This window comes from Gavialis gangeticus, unplaced genomic scaffold, assembly GCF_001723915.1.
Source record: "Gavialis gangeticus isolate Ggan-Ray unplaced genomic scaffold, GavGan_comp1, whole genome shotgun sequence".
Classification (NCBI taxonomy): domain Eukaryota; kingdom Metazoa; phylum Chordata; order Crocodylia; family Gavialidae; genus Gavialis; species Gavialis gangeticus.
In genome coordinates, this window is record NW_017729016.1 from 12,556,830 (window position 1) to 12,575,998 (window position 19,169).

The 19,169-nt window shown below is 43.6% G+C and overlaps 1 protein-coding gene across 1 annotated transcript in view; it reads left to right on the forward strand.

Moving 5' to 3' along the window:
* The first annotated feature begins 2,697 nt into the window (after window positions 1–2,697).
* The window catches only part of NPTX2 (neuronal pentraxin 2), a 147,048-nt gene continuing 130,576 nt past the window's right edge, over window positions 2,698–19,169 (forward strand). Inside the window, exons 1-2 of the mRNA XM_019512605.1 lie at window positions 2,698–3,189; window positions 5,425–5,481. Of these exons, the coding sequence (XP_019368150.1) occupies window positions 2,698–3,189; window positions 5,425–5,481 (549 nt within the window). The remainder of the gene's footprint in view (window positions 3,190–5,424; window positions 5,482–19,169) is intronic.

Here is a 19,169-nt window from a genome sequence, read left to right on the forward strand (position 1 = left end):
CATCTGCTTCAGACAACCGGCTAGTCGCTCAGATGTTATCTTTGCTGGAGCCGCAGACCCTGATCCCAAGGGACTGCACTCCTTGGTTGCCCAGCATCCTTCCCTCCCCTCCACTGGAGAGGGACTCTTTCAATAAACTCTTAAGGTTGCTGGGCTGGGGATAGTCTGTCCCCAGCCTAATGCCTGATACTGCCCCCGCCCCGCCGTAGTAGCAGGGCAATGTTCCTGGCTGTTCTCAATACCCTGTGGAGCTGCTGGGGCCTCCTGACCTGCGTGCTCCTCACGGGCTCACACTTCCTCCCCACCTTTCTCCCTTGCTGGTTTCTGGCTGGGATTTTAAGTTTCCTGTGGCGGCAGCATCAGCTACCGCAATCAGCTGGGTCCCGCCCTGCCCATAGATCAGCTGTTTGAAGAGCTGGCATAATGCTGGTTCACGTGGCTGCGGGTGTGGCCGCAGCTCCGTCTCAGTCTCCGTCTTTGGTCCCGCTCCTGGAGGGAAGCCTACTGGGGTGTGGGGGGCCTGTTTATTTACTGTGGGGGTTCTCGAGGTTACCCCCAGCCCCCTTGGCGCCTGTGGGGGCTCCTTGCCACCACATATATCTTTTGTCTGTGTCCAGAATTCTTGCACTTTTTACAGAATGTGTCCTTTAAAACAGGCAACTACTAGCATGCAAGACTGTTCCTCAAAATGAAAACACAATCTTCAAGTGGCCTTCAGGTTGTGTTGTCCCTACTTTTATTTGGTGCATAGATTTCATAATTCTCTTAAGTCTGTCATCTTTAGTAGCGGTCTCCACTGACGCAGCAATTTCTCCTACATGTTTTAGGATCAAGTCAACTTCAGTCAATTATGGTTATTGGATTACTTTTTTTTGCATATCAAACACTAACCAGTTTCTTATTGCATCATTTAACCTTTCTCCCAATTGCAAGTGCTCTGTTAATTTTCTTAATTCAGCCACTCCACAAATGTGAATAAAATTATTTTTTCTTTTTGATTCTGTCTGCTCAGGAGAAAACGTTCCGAAACCACTGGTAGCTTTGGAGATCATTGATTATGTAGAATTTCCACAATCTCAGCAAATGATTGACCTTCTAGTATAACAGGAGTTGTTGGGCTGTGCGTCAAATTATAGGTTTTAGCTCCTTTTCACTCACTGAAACTACCACCTTTTTCTCATGTCTGACGTTAGGCATCTTATACTGTTTCAGGCTCTCATGTTAGAGGCACAGTCTCTCAGTGAGTTACCATGTCCATTTTCCCCAAATGGCTAAACATTTTCATAATTTTTCTTTCTATCCAAGTAGGTTCTCCCAGGTCCTGTTTGCAGTTTTAGTTTAATTTTCACTTGGCAGCCACATTGTATTGCACTATATTCCTGGATTAGGATTTTGCATTTGTGGCTAGTTGGTAACCATGCTTACTAACTATGTACAAATGCATAAGACTGACCTAGCTACCTATATATATGATTGCTTTGGCAGGCTTGTGATCAGCTGCTTCAATAAAAGATTGGGAAGCACACTGGAGGGCAATTTTTGACAAAACAACTAATGTTTTTTAGGATACTAGCAAAAACATAAAATATATGGAAGCAATAACTGGGCTTGAAGAGGGAACATTTCCTAAATATTGCAGACTTTGAAGGGATATTTTTCAAAAACTATAGAATACACATTGTTAAGATATAAGAAGCTAATTGTCTTATCAGGAAGTTTGCTCTTAAGTAGGCTGATCAGCATCTTTATGGATGTTCATATATATTTAACTCTACATTCCATAAGATGAGAGAGTAAAAAGAAATAAGAATAGACATTTTGTCCTGGAACATAGGAAAAGGAGAGTGCTATTTACTATACTAAGTCATTTGTACCTCACCAAAATGTTACCTCACTCATTTTAACTTGAGTCAGAGAGAGGGAGCATTGTCTAGATTTTATTTACAAACTCCACAGGGAATCTTATCCTAAAATAGCAAATTAAACAGGGAAGGAATTTGCTTATTCCAGAAAATGTGCATGCTATGGCCTGAAGCTCGAGAGTAGTGGCTTCTAAACCTCAAATGGGGTCAGAGCACTTCTGAGCGGCATTATGATCCCCAGAGACATTTAGTAGCTGTGGACAGTTTTGGACTGACAGGGTCACAAGCTTTGGAGTGTACTTGGGTGCCAAAATATTGGGAACTTCTTTTGCAGAGGACGGAGGGCTCGCTGATACCATTGGCTGATGAACAAGAAATGAGGACAAAGACATTGTATAAGGTTTTCTGCCAGTATCTTTTGGTGAACATCTTCATATTTTTCCCCCTGAGAACTCCAATTAGATAGACGCTCCCTGGAAACAGAACTTACTTCCAGTAGTTACTCCCACAAACAACTAGGGAGGAGTATAAGAACATTACTTGGGGGTACAGGGATGAAATCAGGAAGTCCAAAGCACAATTGGAGTTGCAGCTAGCAAGGGATGTGAAGGGTAACAAGAAGGGTTTCTACAAGTATGTCAGCACCAAAAGGAAGATCAGGGAAAGTGTGGATCCCTTACTGAATGGGGGAGACAACCTAGTGACAGATGATGTGAGTCACGGGGAGAATCAGCTGGAGGAGCCCCAGACTACACACAGGGGACCCCTAGGGTAGGGACCATGTACAAAAGAAAAAAAAAACGCACAAGATAAACACTTACCTGCAGCAGGATCCATGGCACAGCTGAAACAAAGGAGGGAACCCACGCGGGTCATAAGCCGCACCTTTATCCAGCTGAAGCCGGCCAGTGATATTATTGGCAATCACCGTCTGGCGGAGATTAAAAGGACCACCGGTAAAGATGGAGGAGAAGAGAGGGAGAGAGAGTCGGGGAAGACTCTCAGTGCTTGTGATGGCAGAAGTAATCAAGAGGAGAGAGAGCTGGCAGAGGCTCTCTGTACCAGTAACAACCGGGGTGTCAGGGAAGCAGGAGAGCCAGAGGAGGCTCTCTGCACTGGCAAAGGCTGGTGTGTCCAGGGAACAGGAGAGCCAGAGGAGGCTCTCTACACTGGCAAAGACTGGTGTGAGCACCAAAAGAGGAAGCCTAGCAGGGCAGTAGTAGACTCAGCAGCAGCTCACAGCACAAGCAGCGGCCGACCAGTTCAGAAAGGGCTGCAGGGTGCTGGAAGCAGAATGCCTCAGGCGACATTGGAGGAGAGCGATTCCGTAAGCTGCATTCGATGGCACGAGGGGAATAATGACTCGGGGAGAGGAGCCATGGCCATCCCTGGCCAGACGACGGGTCATCTCCCAGTGAGGTCCTAGGTACTGGGAGTGACATATTGACTATCAGGGACAAGGATGTAGAGATATTTAGAGAGAGTGAAGAGGAGGCGCCTCTGTATCCTAGCAGTAGGGCTGGGGAAGGAAACTAGATGGACCCTCCCCAACTTGTATTTTTGTTTAATTTTTTTTCTTTGCCCCCTTTTGGAGGGGTTGTGTGGCGGGATAAACAACACCAGGGGACTAAGTCCCCTAGCCAGGAAGGCAGTCCCGGTTAAAGGGAGAGAGCACAGAATAGAGGTGCTGGCAGTACAGCTCCTTTCCCTCCCTTCTTTTTTTTTGTTCCCTTTTGGTAATTGATCTTTTTGGGTATCAGCTTAAGGCAGGAGGAGGCCCGGCTTAGGCCATATAGTGAATCAGTTGAGCCACCACAAGAGAAAGTGCTGGAGTCGCAAGGCTCAGGAAAACATTGAGGTCCAGAGCACGACAGCATTGGAGGAACAGCCGACAAGATTCAGTGACCCATTGAAGGTGGGTGTGAGGCTGGGATTTAGGGGAGGTGGAGCCCCACGGACGGCCACCTAGCAGACTACCTGCCATTGAGGAACCCCTGGCGGTTTACCCCACACACTGAAATTACATCCAAAGTTGTGGCAGGAGAGTCTGGGGGCGGCCACCTAGGTGATAAGCATCTACCTCACAGATTACAAGAAACCTCAGGATGTCCGTTGCCGACCGTCTGGGCCAAGGCCGCACACGAACAGCTGTTCGAGGCCAGGTGGTCACAATGTGGAAAAGGCTGAATTACTCATTGCCTTTTTACCTCAGTCTTCACAGGCAAGGTCAGCTCTTAGACTACTTTACCTGACAGCACAGTTTGAGAATGAGGTAAGCAGCCAACAGTGGCAAAAGAACAGGTTAGGGACTATTTAGAAAAGCTGGATGTGTACAAGTCCACGGGGCTGGACACAATGCATGCAGGGGTGCTGAGAGAGTTGGCAATGTGATTGCAGAACCACTTTGAAAACTCATGGTGACTGGAGAGGTCCTGGATGATTGGAAAAGGGCAAATATAGTGCCCATCTTTAAGAAGGGAAATCTGTAGAACTACAGACTGGTCAGCCTCACCTCAGTCCCCAGAAAAATCATGGAGCAGGTCCTCATGGAATCCATTTCTAAGCATTTGGAGGAGGAGAAGGTGATTAGGAACAGTCAGCATGGATTCACCAAGGGCAAGTTATGCCTGACCTACTTGATTACCTTCTATGGACTTGTATGGTTCTGTAGATGCAGGAAGAGCAGTGGACATGAAATACCTTGACATTAGCAAGGGTTTTGATATGGTCTCCAATAACGTTCTTGCCAGCAAGCTAAGGAAGTATGAATTGGATGAATAGACTGTAAGGTGGATAGAAAACTGGCTGGATCATTGGGCTTAGAGGGTAGTAATCTATGTTTCACTGTCTAGGTCGTAGCCAGTATCAAGAGTTCCAGGGGTTGGTCCTGGGGCTGGTTTTGTTTAATATCTTCTTCATCAATGATCTAGAAGATGGGATGGAGTTCTCCCTCAGCAGATGACACCAAGCTGGGGGGAGTAGTAGATATGGTGGAAGATAGGGCTAGGATTCAGAGAGGGCTCAACAAATTGGAGGATTGGACCAAAAAGAATCTCATGATGTTAGAGCAACAGTCCGTGACGTTCACTTGAGCACTTTGCCCGTTCTGGCTGTTTGGACACAGGTGCTTCCTGTCAAGTCCACAGCTTGCCTTCCAGTAAGATAACTCAAAAGGTCCTCAGGGATTCTCACCTGCCATGTCTTGTTGTTACCAGTTATTGTTGGGAGGGTGTTTTCGAATCCTGTCTCTCCTGGTTCTTTCCTTCGGCTCTCTTGCTTGGACTTCTGTTTTGGGACTCCACCTCCCCTACACCCCACCTTTAACCAACCAGAAATGTTGGTCCTTGACTGAGGGTGTGACGAAGTTCACCAGACATGGTAGGGGCCATAGCCCTTATCTAGTCACAATCCTGTTTGGACGGTGTACCGTCCTGGTTCAGGCCTCACGTCAGCCTGGTTTGCTTACCTATTTGCCCCAGGATGCCTTATTTCCAGGCACTTTCCCTTTCCTCCCAATGACTACTTACGGTTTCAGACTCTTTTCTTCTTTCTCTCTGCCTAGGCTTACCACTGTCCCAGTCTACACCAGCTACATCTGGGATCTACGGTCTTGTCAAAGGTAAGCATTCAGGCTCCACTGAGCCAGATTTATCAGGGCCTTCCCCCTCCTGGGGTTGCCCCAGTTGCCCCTCTTGGGGCAGTTGTTTGATCCCAGCTGCTCTGGGCTTTCCAAGGGCTGACTTTTGGTGCTCCCCAAATGTTGACCAGTGGGGTTTTTACTCCTCCCCTCCAAGGGCCAGTTGAAAAACTGACGTCAGTACGCAGCCATAAAGCATGCCCACGCTGGTGTGGCTGAACATGCCAGCTCTCCTGCAGCCTGCTGTGGCAGCATCTGCTCTTCTCCCTCCGGTCTTGGCACAGTTTGCCTTCCTGCAGCAGTCTCTCTCCCGCCGTGCCTTTGATCTTCGGTGGTGTCCTGCAATCTCTGTGTCCCTCTTCACTCTTGGCTGAGAGGTAGGTCTTGGTCTGTGGTGGTGTCCCTGCCACAGTTCAATAAAGAGAAGTGCAAAGTCTGGCACTTAGGACAGAACAGTTCCATGCACCAGTACAGGCTGGGGACTGACTGGCTAAGCAACAGCTGTACAGAAAAGGGCCTGTGGGTTACAGTGGACAATAAGCTGACTATGGGCTAACAGTGTGCCCTTGTTGCCAAGAAGGCTAATGGGATTAGTTGGAGCTTTGCCAGCAGAGTGAGTGAAGTGATTCTTTTCCTCTATTTGCCACTGGTGAGGCCACATCTGGAGTACTGTGTCCAGTTTTGGGCCCCCCACTAAAGAAAAGGTGTGGACAAATTGGAGAGCATCCAGTGGAGAGCAAGAAAAATGGTTTGGAGGCTAGGGCACATGATTTCTGAAGAGAGGCTGAGGGAACCGGTCTTATTTATTCTGGAGAAGAGAAGACTGAGGAGGGATTTAAAAGCAGCCTTCAGCTACCTGAAGGGTGGTTCCAAAGAGGATGGAGCTGGATTGTTCTTAGTGGTGGCAGAACAAGGAGCAATGGTCTCAAGTTGCAGTAAGGAAAGTTTAGGGTGGATATTAGGAAAAAACTTTCTCACTACAAGGGTAGTAAAGCACTGGAACATGTTACCCAGAGAGACTGTGGACTCTCCATCTGTGGAGTTTTTAAGACCTGAGAAGTTAAAACCTTGGCTGGGATGATCTAGTTGAGTATGGTCCTGCTTTGAGCCAGGGGTTGGACTAGATGGCCTCCTGAGGTCCCTTCCAACCTTAACTTTCTATGATTCTATTAGCAAGTATGAGAAAGAACAGCTATAAAAAAGTTACATTTGCATAAGGTTTCTATTCGGAGACCCCTCAGCTGATACTTTGCGAAGTTAAAGTTTGAATCAGTGGGGTAGAGATACTGAAAGGAGAAGGAGAGGAGAGGAGAGGGGCTCCTTTCTAGTGCTGAAGATCTTGTTCAAGGGTTCTGTGGGCCTGTGATCTCTTTTTTGAAGACTTTGCTTAGAGGTGACTTTGTGACAATGCAAATTGCAGCTTCATGGTGAGAGAGAGTGCTGAGTTGGCTTTTCGCTGAAGATAGGGCAGTAGCAGAGCCAAGGACTGTAGGGCGTTCTTACCCAGGACCTAAACACCTTTCTATGGAGCCTCTGCACCAGATCCGCCAGCTCTTTCACTAAGGTTTATAGACAGGTCTACCTAAGTCTACTCAAGTCTACCCAGACTCTGGGGCTCTCAAAGCAGTCAGTAGTGTGGAAGAGCAGGAAAGGGAAGAAGGATATATTTAAGGGGATATTTACTTCTTCACTGCTCCCAGTTGTAAATGGGGATTTTTGTTGAAGGACTGCTGGTAAAGATATTGTGGAGGTAGATGTTTGACATGTTCATTTATTGGTCCTATGTTCTCCCAAGTTAATGCTGTGCTCCTTTGTCTCTTAGGAACATTTCCCCCCTTTTTTTTTCTTCTTTCTTTAAAGCATAGATTAAGTATTTATGACTGGGGAAGTATTGCTGTGAGGGGTGCCCAGAGAATGAATTTATTTTCCCCAGGTGTCTGACAGAAACTTCAAACAGGTGGTGTTTATTTTAGTCAGAGCCCCTCCATACTTGAACCAGGCTGTTGTTGCTGCTAACAATGCCTGTCAGAAGGATTATGCTTAAAAAAAAACCATATGCTGCCACTTCCTTTCTTTTTACTGCTGTAGTAAGATGCAGCATGCATTATCCCGATACTGAGCCATTACTGTAATCCAGATGACCAGAAAGGAATTTATTCTCTGGAGTATCATTCATATTACATAACTTCATGTCATTTTCCATGCTAGTGTGAAAAATGTAGCTCTGTTTGTGTCCAGAACAATTCCTGAGGATGTTGTACCACCTACTGTTGCCAACGTAGTAACTGTATGTTTTTTGACGTTGTCTAAAAACACAGGCAGTGCCATTGTTTTTCACATGCTGCTCATTCTTGTGCAGCCACATAAAACATCTTGCCAGAATATTGTGAGATTAGTATGAGAGTGGGCGTGTCAGGTTTTTATGGGAAGGACTGTTACTATCTCATTGTGAAGTAGGAGTTTCTGGAAGTCTGAGCAGTGTCCGACAGAGCTGCACGCTTCTTTTGTTAAGGAAAGTGCCAGTTCTCTTCCCAGAGCCTGGTGTTCTCATTCAGCATTGGATATTTCATTGTAGGCAGGCATTTACTAGAAGTTGGAAGCTTCAGGCCTAGGACAAAAGAACATCGAACTTGAACATTTGCCAGTTCTTAAGAAAAAAAGGGACCAATTTATTTGTGATGCCTGTTTAAGAGGGGCAATTTAGAAATATGGTTTAGAGACAACTTGATTCTATGCCAGATTCTTGCATATCAGATATTGTTCCCTGTATTTGGGATAAAAGTGAACTCAGTTGCTAATGAACGGCAGGTATAGATACTATAATCTAGCTTTAATACACATTCTTATTGGGTCCTGTTCTGCAGAGCTCTCACTGAGTAAGAGTTAGTCACAGGAGTACTTTGATTGGAGCTAAATACCTTGTCTAATAGCATAGGAAGCCTGTGACAGAGCCAATAAATGAATAAAAATTGTCTTCTAGTTCTGTGCTGAGACTATCCTTGGACTGCAGTTAAAAAATAGCTTTTCAGAGTGCTCACTATGAGTAAAATCATTGGCATGTTTGAGATGAAATACATGCTGACAACACTTGTATTTCTTATTTCAAGGACAGAACTGAAAAACAGGAAACAATGCAATAAAAAGCCCTTCTAAACAGAGTGCTCTTCAGAGTGATGCTAGGGCACTTTTACCTTCTGAAAGTAAAAACTAATGAAAGTTGGATTTTTTTAACTTAGTCCTAGGTAGTACGTCACTGGAAAGATAGTCTTGTAAGTGCTGTGGTAGACCATGTCATTCTACTTTTCTGCCTCCATTTCCCAGGCTTAGTGCCTCTCATGAATCCTGTATTATTTCTTTTTACCACAGCAAAACACTAGTAATAATTGCCTATGGAGATAACCTGTTCTAGCAAAAAAGGAGGGGGAAAATGTGTATTTTAAACCAGCTGTTCATCTTGCCTGCTGCATTTGACAGCATGACTTTGGGAAGTGATTGGGTTGCACAAGACTGCATATGGAAGTAAGTAGAAGACATCAGTAATACCAAATGGACTCTTGGTTCTGGCTGTATATCTTCAACTGCCCAATATAACCAGAGCACTTGAAGTAGATGCTGCTGTGGACATACCCATGCAACAGGCTTTATCTGAAATGCAGAGTCTTATAAGTAGTTTGGAGCTATTATATTAACATATGGTGTAACTATTTAAATGAGACAAACAGGATCATTGTTCTGGTACAGACTTTGTGGATAAGAATAGCAGACACAATAAAACTAATGAAAGGTGCAGAGCCTTATGGAGAGATTTACAGATAAAATGGATTTGACAAAACCAGTCAAGTCTAAAGAAACAGCAACCCACGAATTAAACAGTGGAACAGCTTTTCCTTACAATGTAATGATCAAGGCAAACAGACGAAAGTAGGAGGCATAAGATAAATCAGCTGTTAAAAGCCCTTTAAAAGTCATTAATTATTTTAAGGGAAAATACGGTTTCTTGCTGCTTTTTTTACGTTTTGGACTTTTTAAATCTTTTAATAGAAGGAACTGATTGAAAGAGTATTGCTTGCTTTTCTTCATTCTATTTATTAGGGCTGTGTGAAGCTTCGGTCGCTGATTCGATTTGGTGGAGATTTGGCCTGATTCAGTGGCCAAATCTCTGAATCCAAATCAAATCAAGAGATCCTTTAATCTCTCTGAATCAAATTGAAACCCTCTGAATCGATTTGGAGAGATTCAGAAATATTCGATGATTTGGACATAGACACAGCTTTGAATGTTTTGTCTACATACCTCAAGGTACCAGGAGGCTTGTGAATGCTGCGATGTTGGGGCGGATGGAGCATCCCACAGGAGCATGGCAGAGGCGGGGCCCCAGTGTGCTTGGAAGTGGACCAGAAGCACTTCCAGTCCACTTCTGGGTCCAATGGGGAGTGTGCAGGGGGCCCCCCATACCCTCCCTGGCTTGGTGACTGGTGCCTCTTGGATCTTTGGGGGGCACCTGGGGTCCCCCCGCAGCCAATTGCCAAGCTGGGGGGTATGGGGGGCGCCCCAGTGTGCTCCCTGGCAGACCTGGAAGTGGACCTGAAGTACTTCCGGTCTATTTCTGGGTTCGCCGCTGAGCATGCAGGGCCCCTCGCCACACTCCTGGTGGACGCTTCATCTGCCCCAGCATCTCAGCATTCATGAGCAATACCTGGTACCTCATGGTATGTAGAAAAAACATATAAAGCTGTATATATGGCTGAATTGCTGTTTCTCTGAATCAGCATTGTGTCTTCAGATTCATATTTGGCCGAATCGAATCAGGACAGTGATCCGAATCAACAAATTGAATCACTATCCCCGATTCGGGCTGAGTCTGAATCGAATACGGCCTGTTTTGCACACCCCTACTATTCAATTAATTATGAAATTAAATACCTATTGCCTAAAGCTGTGGGTTCATATGTATAATAAAAAGTAGTATGTTAAAATCTCATACATTCTAACAGGGTTTGGGAGTGAGACCTCAAGATTAATTGCTAACTAGCTGGAGAAGAGGACTCAACTGCCATCAGGTACCTTGGATATGGAGATGTGCTGCCATCTATTCTAGCCCCTTACAAACCACAGCCTGGGTAAAAGATGCCATTTACATCATGACCTGAAGGTTAACAAACTCAGGTGATGCAGAGAATATTACAGAGCATAGATTTTCTGGTGAAAAGCATCCTGTTACCCTAAAGTCTGAAATGTGCTTAACAGTTGTATGTCAGCTGATTAGATAGCAAAAGAAAGGAGTGGGCATACCCCCAGATTCCAGAGGCAGGTGTGATGTTGCTTCAGGAATAGCAAGGATGTGGCCTTTTAACTTTCCTGGAGAAGTATTGCTAACAAAGATGATCTGAGCAGGGTGCAGGGCCCAGGGGAAATCAGCCTGTGCGGGGCCCCACCCCTGGATGCAAGGAAGCTAGTGGCAGATTCAGCAGTGGGGAGTGCTGGGCAGCCAGACATGAAGCCAGCGGCAGCATGGAGTTGCCGCGGCCACTCCACCCCGCTCTGTGGGGCTCCCCAAAGAGCAGGGCCCAGGGCAGTCACCCCAATTTGCGACCTCCAGGGATGGCCCTGATTGTTAATGTGTGTTAGTCTCTAAAACATACAGCTGAAAACCTAGTATTGGATGTGAAATCTCTCCCACAGAATCCCAGGTTTGAAACTGATTCATAATTAATTGCTAGCTGACTGGTGGGTGCATCTGGACTATTTCTTCTATGTGAATCGTAGCATTAACAGAAAAGGTCTCTAGTTGCAGTTAAGTGTCTCAGCACTGTTTTAAGCAATTTATGTTGCTATAGCCTGTAGGCTGCTTACAGATCTTAAGCAGCTTAAAAATAACTTGCAATCTTGATACATTTTGCAATAACACTTCTTGTTACATCATGGTGAAAACTAACAAAGCTACTGTTTCAAATGTTTGTGATGGTTTTGCTGGTAGGTGTTACCCATGTGGACATATTCTTTTTGAGTAAATCTTTTAAAAATGTAAAATAAGGTACTTATGATGGACTAACATTTAGGCCCCTGGCACAAGTTATACTTCTGGTGTGATTAGCATGTTAATTGTTAAAGCTCATTGAATTAACTTTAGTTAAAGCACCCCCACTCCCATTTTGAAGCACAGGGATGCTGAATGCATATGATTAATCGAGTCTGTTCCAATGTGTTCTAATTAGGATGCATTGGAGCAGGCATCGAGCACCTGTATAGGTGCCCCAAATGCTCTTTTCCATTCTATGAGCTGGGGAAGTTCTAAATGAAGTAGAACTCTGACATTCTCTTGCAGTAGAGAGGCCATACTGTAGGGAGCATCCTGTCCCTTGCATACTGTGAAGTTAGGTGTGCTTGTTTGAATTCTAATTAGAACACAGATTAATCAAGTCTGCTCTGCATTCTAATTAGAATTAGAATGCTTCAGTGTCACCCCACCAACATGCATATTAAGTCCCTATGAGTTTTACAATGGCTGTGGGGGCCCTTTATCTAAATCTCATTGAATGAGGTTTAGATGAATCATCCCACAGCCATTTTTAAATGTGCAGGGCTTAATACATGTGATGGTGAAATGTTTTAATTACAGCAGCTGTCTGGGAACTGCTTGTAATTAAAATGCCCTCCTCCCACCACCAAGCACATGTATATAAAGCCTGTAGTGTCTAGCAGCTTTGGGTATGATGGGAAAATGGCTAGTGGATCCATCCCTATACAAGTGCACATGCCCATGTCCACCACAAAAGTGGGAGTTCACAAGAGCCTTATTTGCTCTTTCAGCCCATGATCTGTAGTAGTGGCAACAGGACTACTGTGCAGCCACTTTACACCAAATTCTTAAGACTGGGTAAGGGAATCCTCCATCTGAACCTGACTTTGTTAACATCTGTTATGCCGAGTATTGCTTACATGTGCACACAAACTCCCCAGCTTTGGACACCCTATTGAAACAGCATCCACATTTAAAATCTGGGTTTGGTATTTTGTATTAACTGTTTTTGTTGCAATTTTCCATTAAAGAATAGATTTTCAAACACAAGTACAGATTCAGCTGGTGAAAGCAGACAGCTGAATTCATTGCTCAGTAGCAAAGGTTGTGTATATTTGATCATTACGTGGTGGATGCAGCCAAATGCCCTTGTGGTTGTGGTATATGTTCTGAATATTTATGTGGCTGCTTCATCTAATGACTGCCATTTTGCTTTAATTATTTAATGTTCTGCTGCCCTTTCATGTTTTGCAATCAAGTGAGGAGACCCAGGTGTAGCAGGAACCCGCTGAGGTATTTTGCATATGGATTTACAGAACCTTGAAAATAATGCTCCAATTACTTAAATAATAAAGAGCTATAAATCATCATCATAAATCATTTAGAACTGACTACACAATCACTTAAAAATATATTTAAGAAGCTTTAAAGTAAAACAGATGTCCCATTGTGCACAAGGACAGCATTTAAAAAGTCCTGCAGACCTTTCATTTCGTTGGGTACAGTGGGTCAGATTCTGATCTCATTTATACTGTGTTAAATTCAAGTAATTTCTATGGCTTTTGTTGGTGTAAAACTGAGAACTCCATTTACATTGCAAGTTAGGGAATTATTTGGAATTTTTCTCATTGTAATAGAAATCAGAGTCTTTTTATTTATGTTTCTTACTTTTCCTCTTTATTTTTTTTTAGTGTTTCTTTTTCAGAATCAGATTATATTTCTCAGAAATCTTCGGTGGGCCTTGGAACAGGGTCCATTTGCTTGGTGTCTTTCTGTAAAAATCCTTAGCACTAACCCAGTTACTACCAGTAATAAGGGAAAAAATATGGTTTAACATAAGATGCTTTCACAGAAATATCCTCCTGCAGGGATTTCTCATTCTGGAATTAGAAATCTTTGTTCTTTTATCTTTACTGGAAATAAGCGTTTCTATTGTGTGCCAGCCATTGTCTGTCATACTTGTCCACTGACAATTGCATATATCATGTAGACATTGCCATGTAGTCAAGGAAGCTGAACGCTATAAAGGTCCTTATTCATCATTACAGTACTATGCTGCTAAACTCTGTTCGCTGTGGTGCCTTTGTATTTCCAAAATAATACCTTTGAAGTCAATGAACTTACTCTGCATTTTCACCAGTATAAATGAGAACACGAGGCACATGGTTTGAACATTAACTTTCTTAATGTTTTATCTTTAAAAGCAGGACTGTATCAGTTGATGTGGTTCTCATAATGTTTAAATACATACAAGGACAAGAGAGAGCTTGCTTCTCAAGAATAAGATGGAGGCTTCTGTTTACAAGCACAAGCATTATGACAGGATGATATTTGGGCCTCCTAGCTTTTGGCCAACAGGTATTTCCTGTCTGGTTCCTGAATATGCCTAGTCAGAGGAAACTTCACATATTGCTCTTCTGGGCTGAAAAAAATACAGTGTACCAATGATGTAATAATGTTCTGGAATGGATCTCGTATTTCTTCTTCACTCAGTGGGAGAGAGAGAGATTATAGATTATACTTAAAGACCTTGCAAACAAGGAAATAGTAATTATTTAGCAAATTCAGCTTCAGTTTTAGCTGGCCAGAAAAAATGCTTCATGTGACAGTAACAAAAACTAAGTAAAAACACGACAACATAAAAAACATTGCTTTCCAATGATCTAATTTACTAAGTGAAATGCAGCAAATTTAGAAATGGTAAACAAGTTGCATTCTTGGTATAACACTGGAGTTCCACCAGGGATACCTGCCCCAATATGGACTGAACACCTACTTTGTGATGTTTGTCTATTTGCTAATACTTACTTAACCAAATGTGATCGGTGCAAAAGCTTAATGTACTTAATTCGCAATGTTCAATGGCAGCACTGCAAGGATTATTTAAAGAAAAATGTCATTGTCTATCACAAGAGCTCAGAAGCCCACTGTGTCCTCTCTTCAGATAAATTGTCTTACCTAGAGAGTTCTATAAAATTAGGCAAGTCCTGTCCACCTCATTTGAACTCTTGCAAGGTGTGACAAACAGTGGTATATTTCTGGTGGAGCTGGGGGGTGAGAAAAGATTCCAGAACAAGGCTTTCATATCCTGTAAGTGCTGTGAAGGCTGTGCTCTACTGGGGCACCCTATGCCCAAAAATACTTGAGGAGCTTGGTGCTAGTATAGCCATGGTGACATCAGGGTTGGTGTAAAGAGGTGCAGAATTCAGAATCAAAGTTCAGTGGGTTTGCAAAAGTGTAAATGAGGAAGAATTGGTCAGCAGAGTGTTCAATTCCTGATGATGATGACTGAGATGAAAAGCAACCAATTTGGCTTAAGCTTAGGGTGCATGTAAAGAACCCGTGTATGTAAAAAAAACCAAACCAAACCAAACCAAACCAAAACCCCTTCAAACCCATGTATTTGCAAATAGAGTGAATTTAGTCAGCAGATACTAAGAGATAATTAATGAGGAACCTCCACCAGGCAAATTTACCTTCCAAGATAAAACTTCAGTTGTACGTAAGCCACCCTGACCTGTTTTCTACATAAACATTGGATGTTGCATTAAGATTCAGATCCTGCTCACACACTCTAGCAAGTTCAGTTCCAGGGGTAGCCATTGACACTCCCTGGCGACCATGCAACCCTTGCCCTGCTCCAGCCCTTTTCACTCGCCTGCCATGCATCAATGTATTTATTGGATGATTGAAAGGGAGACTGCCTAAGGGTTCTAGAGTGAGCCCCACTCCTTCTGACAGCCAGCAGGTCCATCCCAGGCCCCACTAATCTCAGTTTTCTCCCCCTCAGGCTAAGTGGGCCCTCCTGACTGGTCCATGCTTCCCAGGGTACCTGTAACCTTAAGAGCTATTCATGGCCTCTGACCTCCCCTACAGCCATGGCAATGCCTCATAGGTGTTACTATACAAGCACTCCCTTGTCAGGGCCTCAGCCTTCCTGACCTCTGCCCCTTTTCTGTAGTTTGGCCTTTTAACCTAGGCCCACTCTACTGGACCTGGCTTCTGGGCTCCAGCTCTTGTCTTGATTACTTTTAGTCCTGGGATTCCTGGCCCTGTTTCCACCCTGGCTTGGGCAATGAGCTTGCTTTGGCTCCCTCTGTCTGGGTCCCCTGGCCCCCATTTCTGCCCTGTTCTGGGCTTCAGGCCCTCTGGCTACATCTGCCCCGCTCTGGATGCTGAGCCCACTTTGGATCCCTCTGTCTGGGCCCCCTGGCTCTCTATTCACCCTACTTTGGGCTCTGGGCTCTTGTGCTCTGTCTCTATCCTGCTCCCGGGTACTGCTGGGAACCCCACTACCCCTTAGTCCTGACCCAAGCCACCAGCATAACCAAATGGTAAGCCGTCTGGCTATAACATAAGCTAGCTCCACAATGGGTTCAAACCTAAGTTCCAGTTTGTAGGCTGGTCAACCAGGTTTCCTCCTACTCTGGGCTGTATTCCCCTGTAAACCATCAGCACCTTGTTTGCTATTCCCCAATGCAGCTCTTCTGTCAGCCAGGCTCTCCTTGCAGCAGTCAGGTCAGGAGCTCTTTTCTCTGCAACCTGCAGGGCTAGACTGACTGCCCTGGCTCAGACCCTGGGTTTATATGCTGCCTAAGCCCTGCCCCCTTCCAGTCAGTTAACTCAGCAGCCATACACAGGGGGATCTGTTCTGAGCCTGGTGACCTGCCTGCTTTCCCTTGCTGCTGCTTCAATGCTGACCCCTGGCTAGCACTCTGTTATCTGCTAGTTTGTTCTTTTAGCTGATAGTCTCAGACTGGCTGTAAGTGTGCCCTTTACCTGGAGGCACAGGTTCCTGCCTAGGCATCAGCATTTAATTGCTGCCTTCCCTCTTACAGCTGGCCCCTGCTTAGCTGTTTGTGCTCCAGCTGCTGCAGTTCCTGCCTTAAAGTAACAGGGGCTCTAAGATCCCTGTTATTATACACATGCTACTAACTCTGTGTACATTTATAGTTGCATTAAATCTGGATTATCCAGGTGTGTGTTTGTAGGCTTGGGGTCTTCGTACTCACAGAAAGCTGTATGTATTTGCAAAGTTATTTTCAACAATAAAATGAAAATAATAAAACCAACCTCCATGGGGACAGTATGAGCAATGTTTTAAAAATAATTTTTCTTTTAATTTTTTTAACTGATATGAGTCTGTGTTGGAGCCTTATGATTCAGAAATGTTGACTACATATGCTAGGCCTATCAAGAGACTGAACAGCTTCCACATGAGATGTCTGTATAAGATCCTGAAAATAAAGTGGGAAGACAATACCAAACACAGAGGCACTGGAGTGAGCAGGACTGACACACTTAGAAACCACTGTCAAGAAGAGGAGTTTGTGTTGGATTGGCCGTCAGGAGAATGGGAGGAAACCATATTCCCAATAATATTTTGTATAGCGAGATTTAAGATGGCTCTAGAAAGTTGGGTTGCTCTCTATGGTGGTACCACAATGCGTGTAAAAATGATATGAAGTTGTTCAACATCAGTGTAGAAAACTGGGAGGAGCATGCAGAATCCCATGGGAGGAGCGTGCAGAATCCCGTCTGATCTGGAGGGAACAACCTGCACTGGGTGCAGGTCAACATGAAGCAGCTTTGATCCAGAGGATGGAAGCAAAGCAAGAAAGAAGGAAGCATATGTCGTAAACTTGGGCTCCAACTCAGACAACACATGGATCTTGAAACTTGTAACAAGCTGTGTCGCTCTCAAATTGTCCTCGTCAGCCACAAATGGATTCATCAGACACCTGACTAGACCTCTTACACAAACACCATGATCCAAAGGATCTATGGTTACCTACAGGAGCCTTAAAGATTTAGGCTTCCATTGTATTGCTGTATCAGTTGTCAAGAATTTTCTTATGCCATTGGGGAAAAACCGTCAAATATATAATTTCATGAAAATATAACTATATCTCTTAGAATTAAAATCGTATTGCATTTTATAGGAAAGGACATAAAGTAAGAAAGATTTAATTATATATTTTTTCATAAATTTTTAGACTTTTTCCTTTGTGGCCCTGATTCAGAATCTTTTCAAACCCAAGGAAAAATGTTTCTCATTTATATCTGGTATGTTTTTAATATATGTATATAAAGTCTGTTTTTAAGACAAAAAGCTGGGAATATTTTTCGGGTAATTTAAGAAATGAATCTTGATGTTTATCTTATTCCAAAACAACCCTTGAAAACTGATGTAAGGATGTCATGGAAGCCAGCTTTTACATTTTGCATGGCTCCAATTTGGTTTCAAGTCATATACGAAATGAAAAGGAGAATTACTTCAAAGATTTTTATTATACTTGAAGCTATTCAGTTTATTCCTACAAATGGAATTCCTATTCCTTTGTGACTCAATAGAACTGCTGTTATCAGGGGCTTTCTTTCTCCTTCAAAATCTCACAGGTTTATTTACCTGAGAGAGTAGTGGTCTTGTAGGGTAGATAACAAAAGAATGCATTTACATTTTAAGTCTTCTGATGGAAACATACTACTTAGAACTGGTTGATAATTTTTCAGTCAAATATTTTCTCGTTTCTAATGGATTTTTTCTTTTCTACCGGTCATAAGGGATATGCTATAAAGAGTTATCTGCGGCCACTCACCAATGCCAGCCAATGACTATAGGGGCAGTAGGCATTAATGTAGTTGTGAGTGACTTATCTTCCTTCAACTCCTATTAGCATCAGGAGGGCAATACAAGCTTGTCCCTCACCTCTGTTGACTTTCCTACTCCACAGCATTGTTGTTAAACTGTAAAGGTTTGTAAATTCACACAGACTCATTGAATAGGATTTCATGTGACTAATCCTGCTCACATTGGATTCATTTGTAATTTTGGTAATGACTTCAGTTGAACAAGAATAGGCCGTTAAGACTCAGGCATGTTCCAGGGCTAAATAGATACCTTTCAGTTACTAATCTGACTACAAATTAAATACCTAAAACAGTGTGTTAAGTGACACATTATCAATACACAGTTATACAGAACCTTGTGATGGCATCAGTATATTTGTTTTATATGTTTCTTGGTAAAAAAATTATTTATTATGATAACTTCTTCATTATATGTATAATATTCTACTTATAAGGTTCAGGAGATCTACTTCACAAACTATGCACCTAAGTTAGTGCAATTTGAAAATCTGTACAGGCTACAATTTGCTATGATGGAGAAAATACAATGTATATAATGGTTATCTTTCTGTGTGTGGTCCTGCTTCTGCAATTGGATGTACATGGTGGAGCTATTATATCAGTATGGGGCCCTGTTGAAGTCACTGGGGCTCTGTATAATGGTATCCATTGCAATTGCAATCAATTTTATTGATGTGCCTTGTAATATCCAGGGCCCTATTTTGGACAACTATTCATAGGCAAGGTGCTATAAGGACAGAAGAAAAATACAATCCCTGGCCCAAAGAGTATATACTCTAATGCTACGGATGGATGTTCAATTCTAGTGCTACAAATTTCTGGGATATTTGAAGCATTCAAACTTCCTGGCTTGAGAGCAAGAAAGTTGCCTCAAAGCTCATTTGCTCTCCCTGCCCACGTGGCAGTCAGGCTGCCTCCAGCTGATGCTACCTGCCTGGACAGCAGCTGAAGGCAGCTTCTGGCCAGGGGAGAGGCATGCTCCCTTTTCCTGCCCATGTTC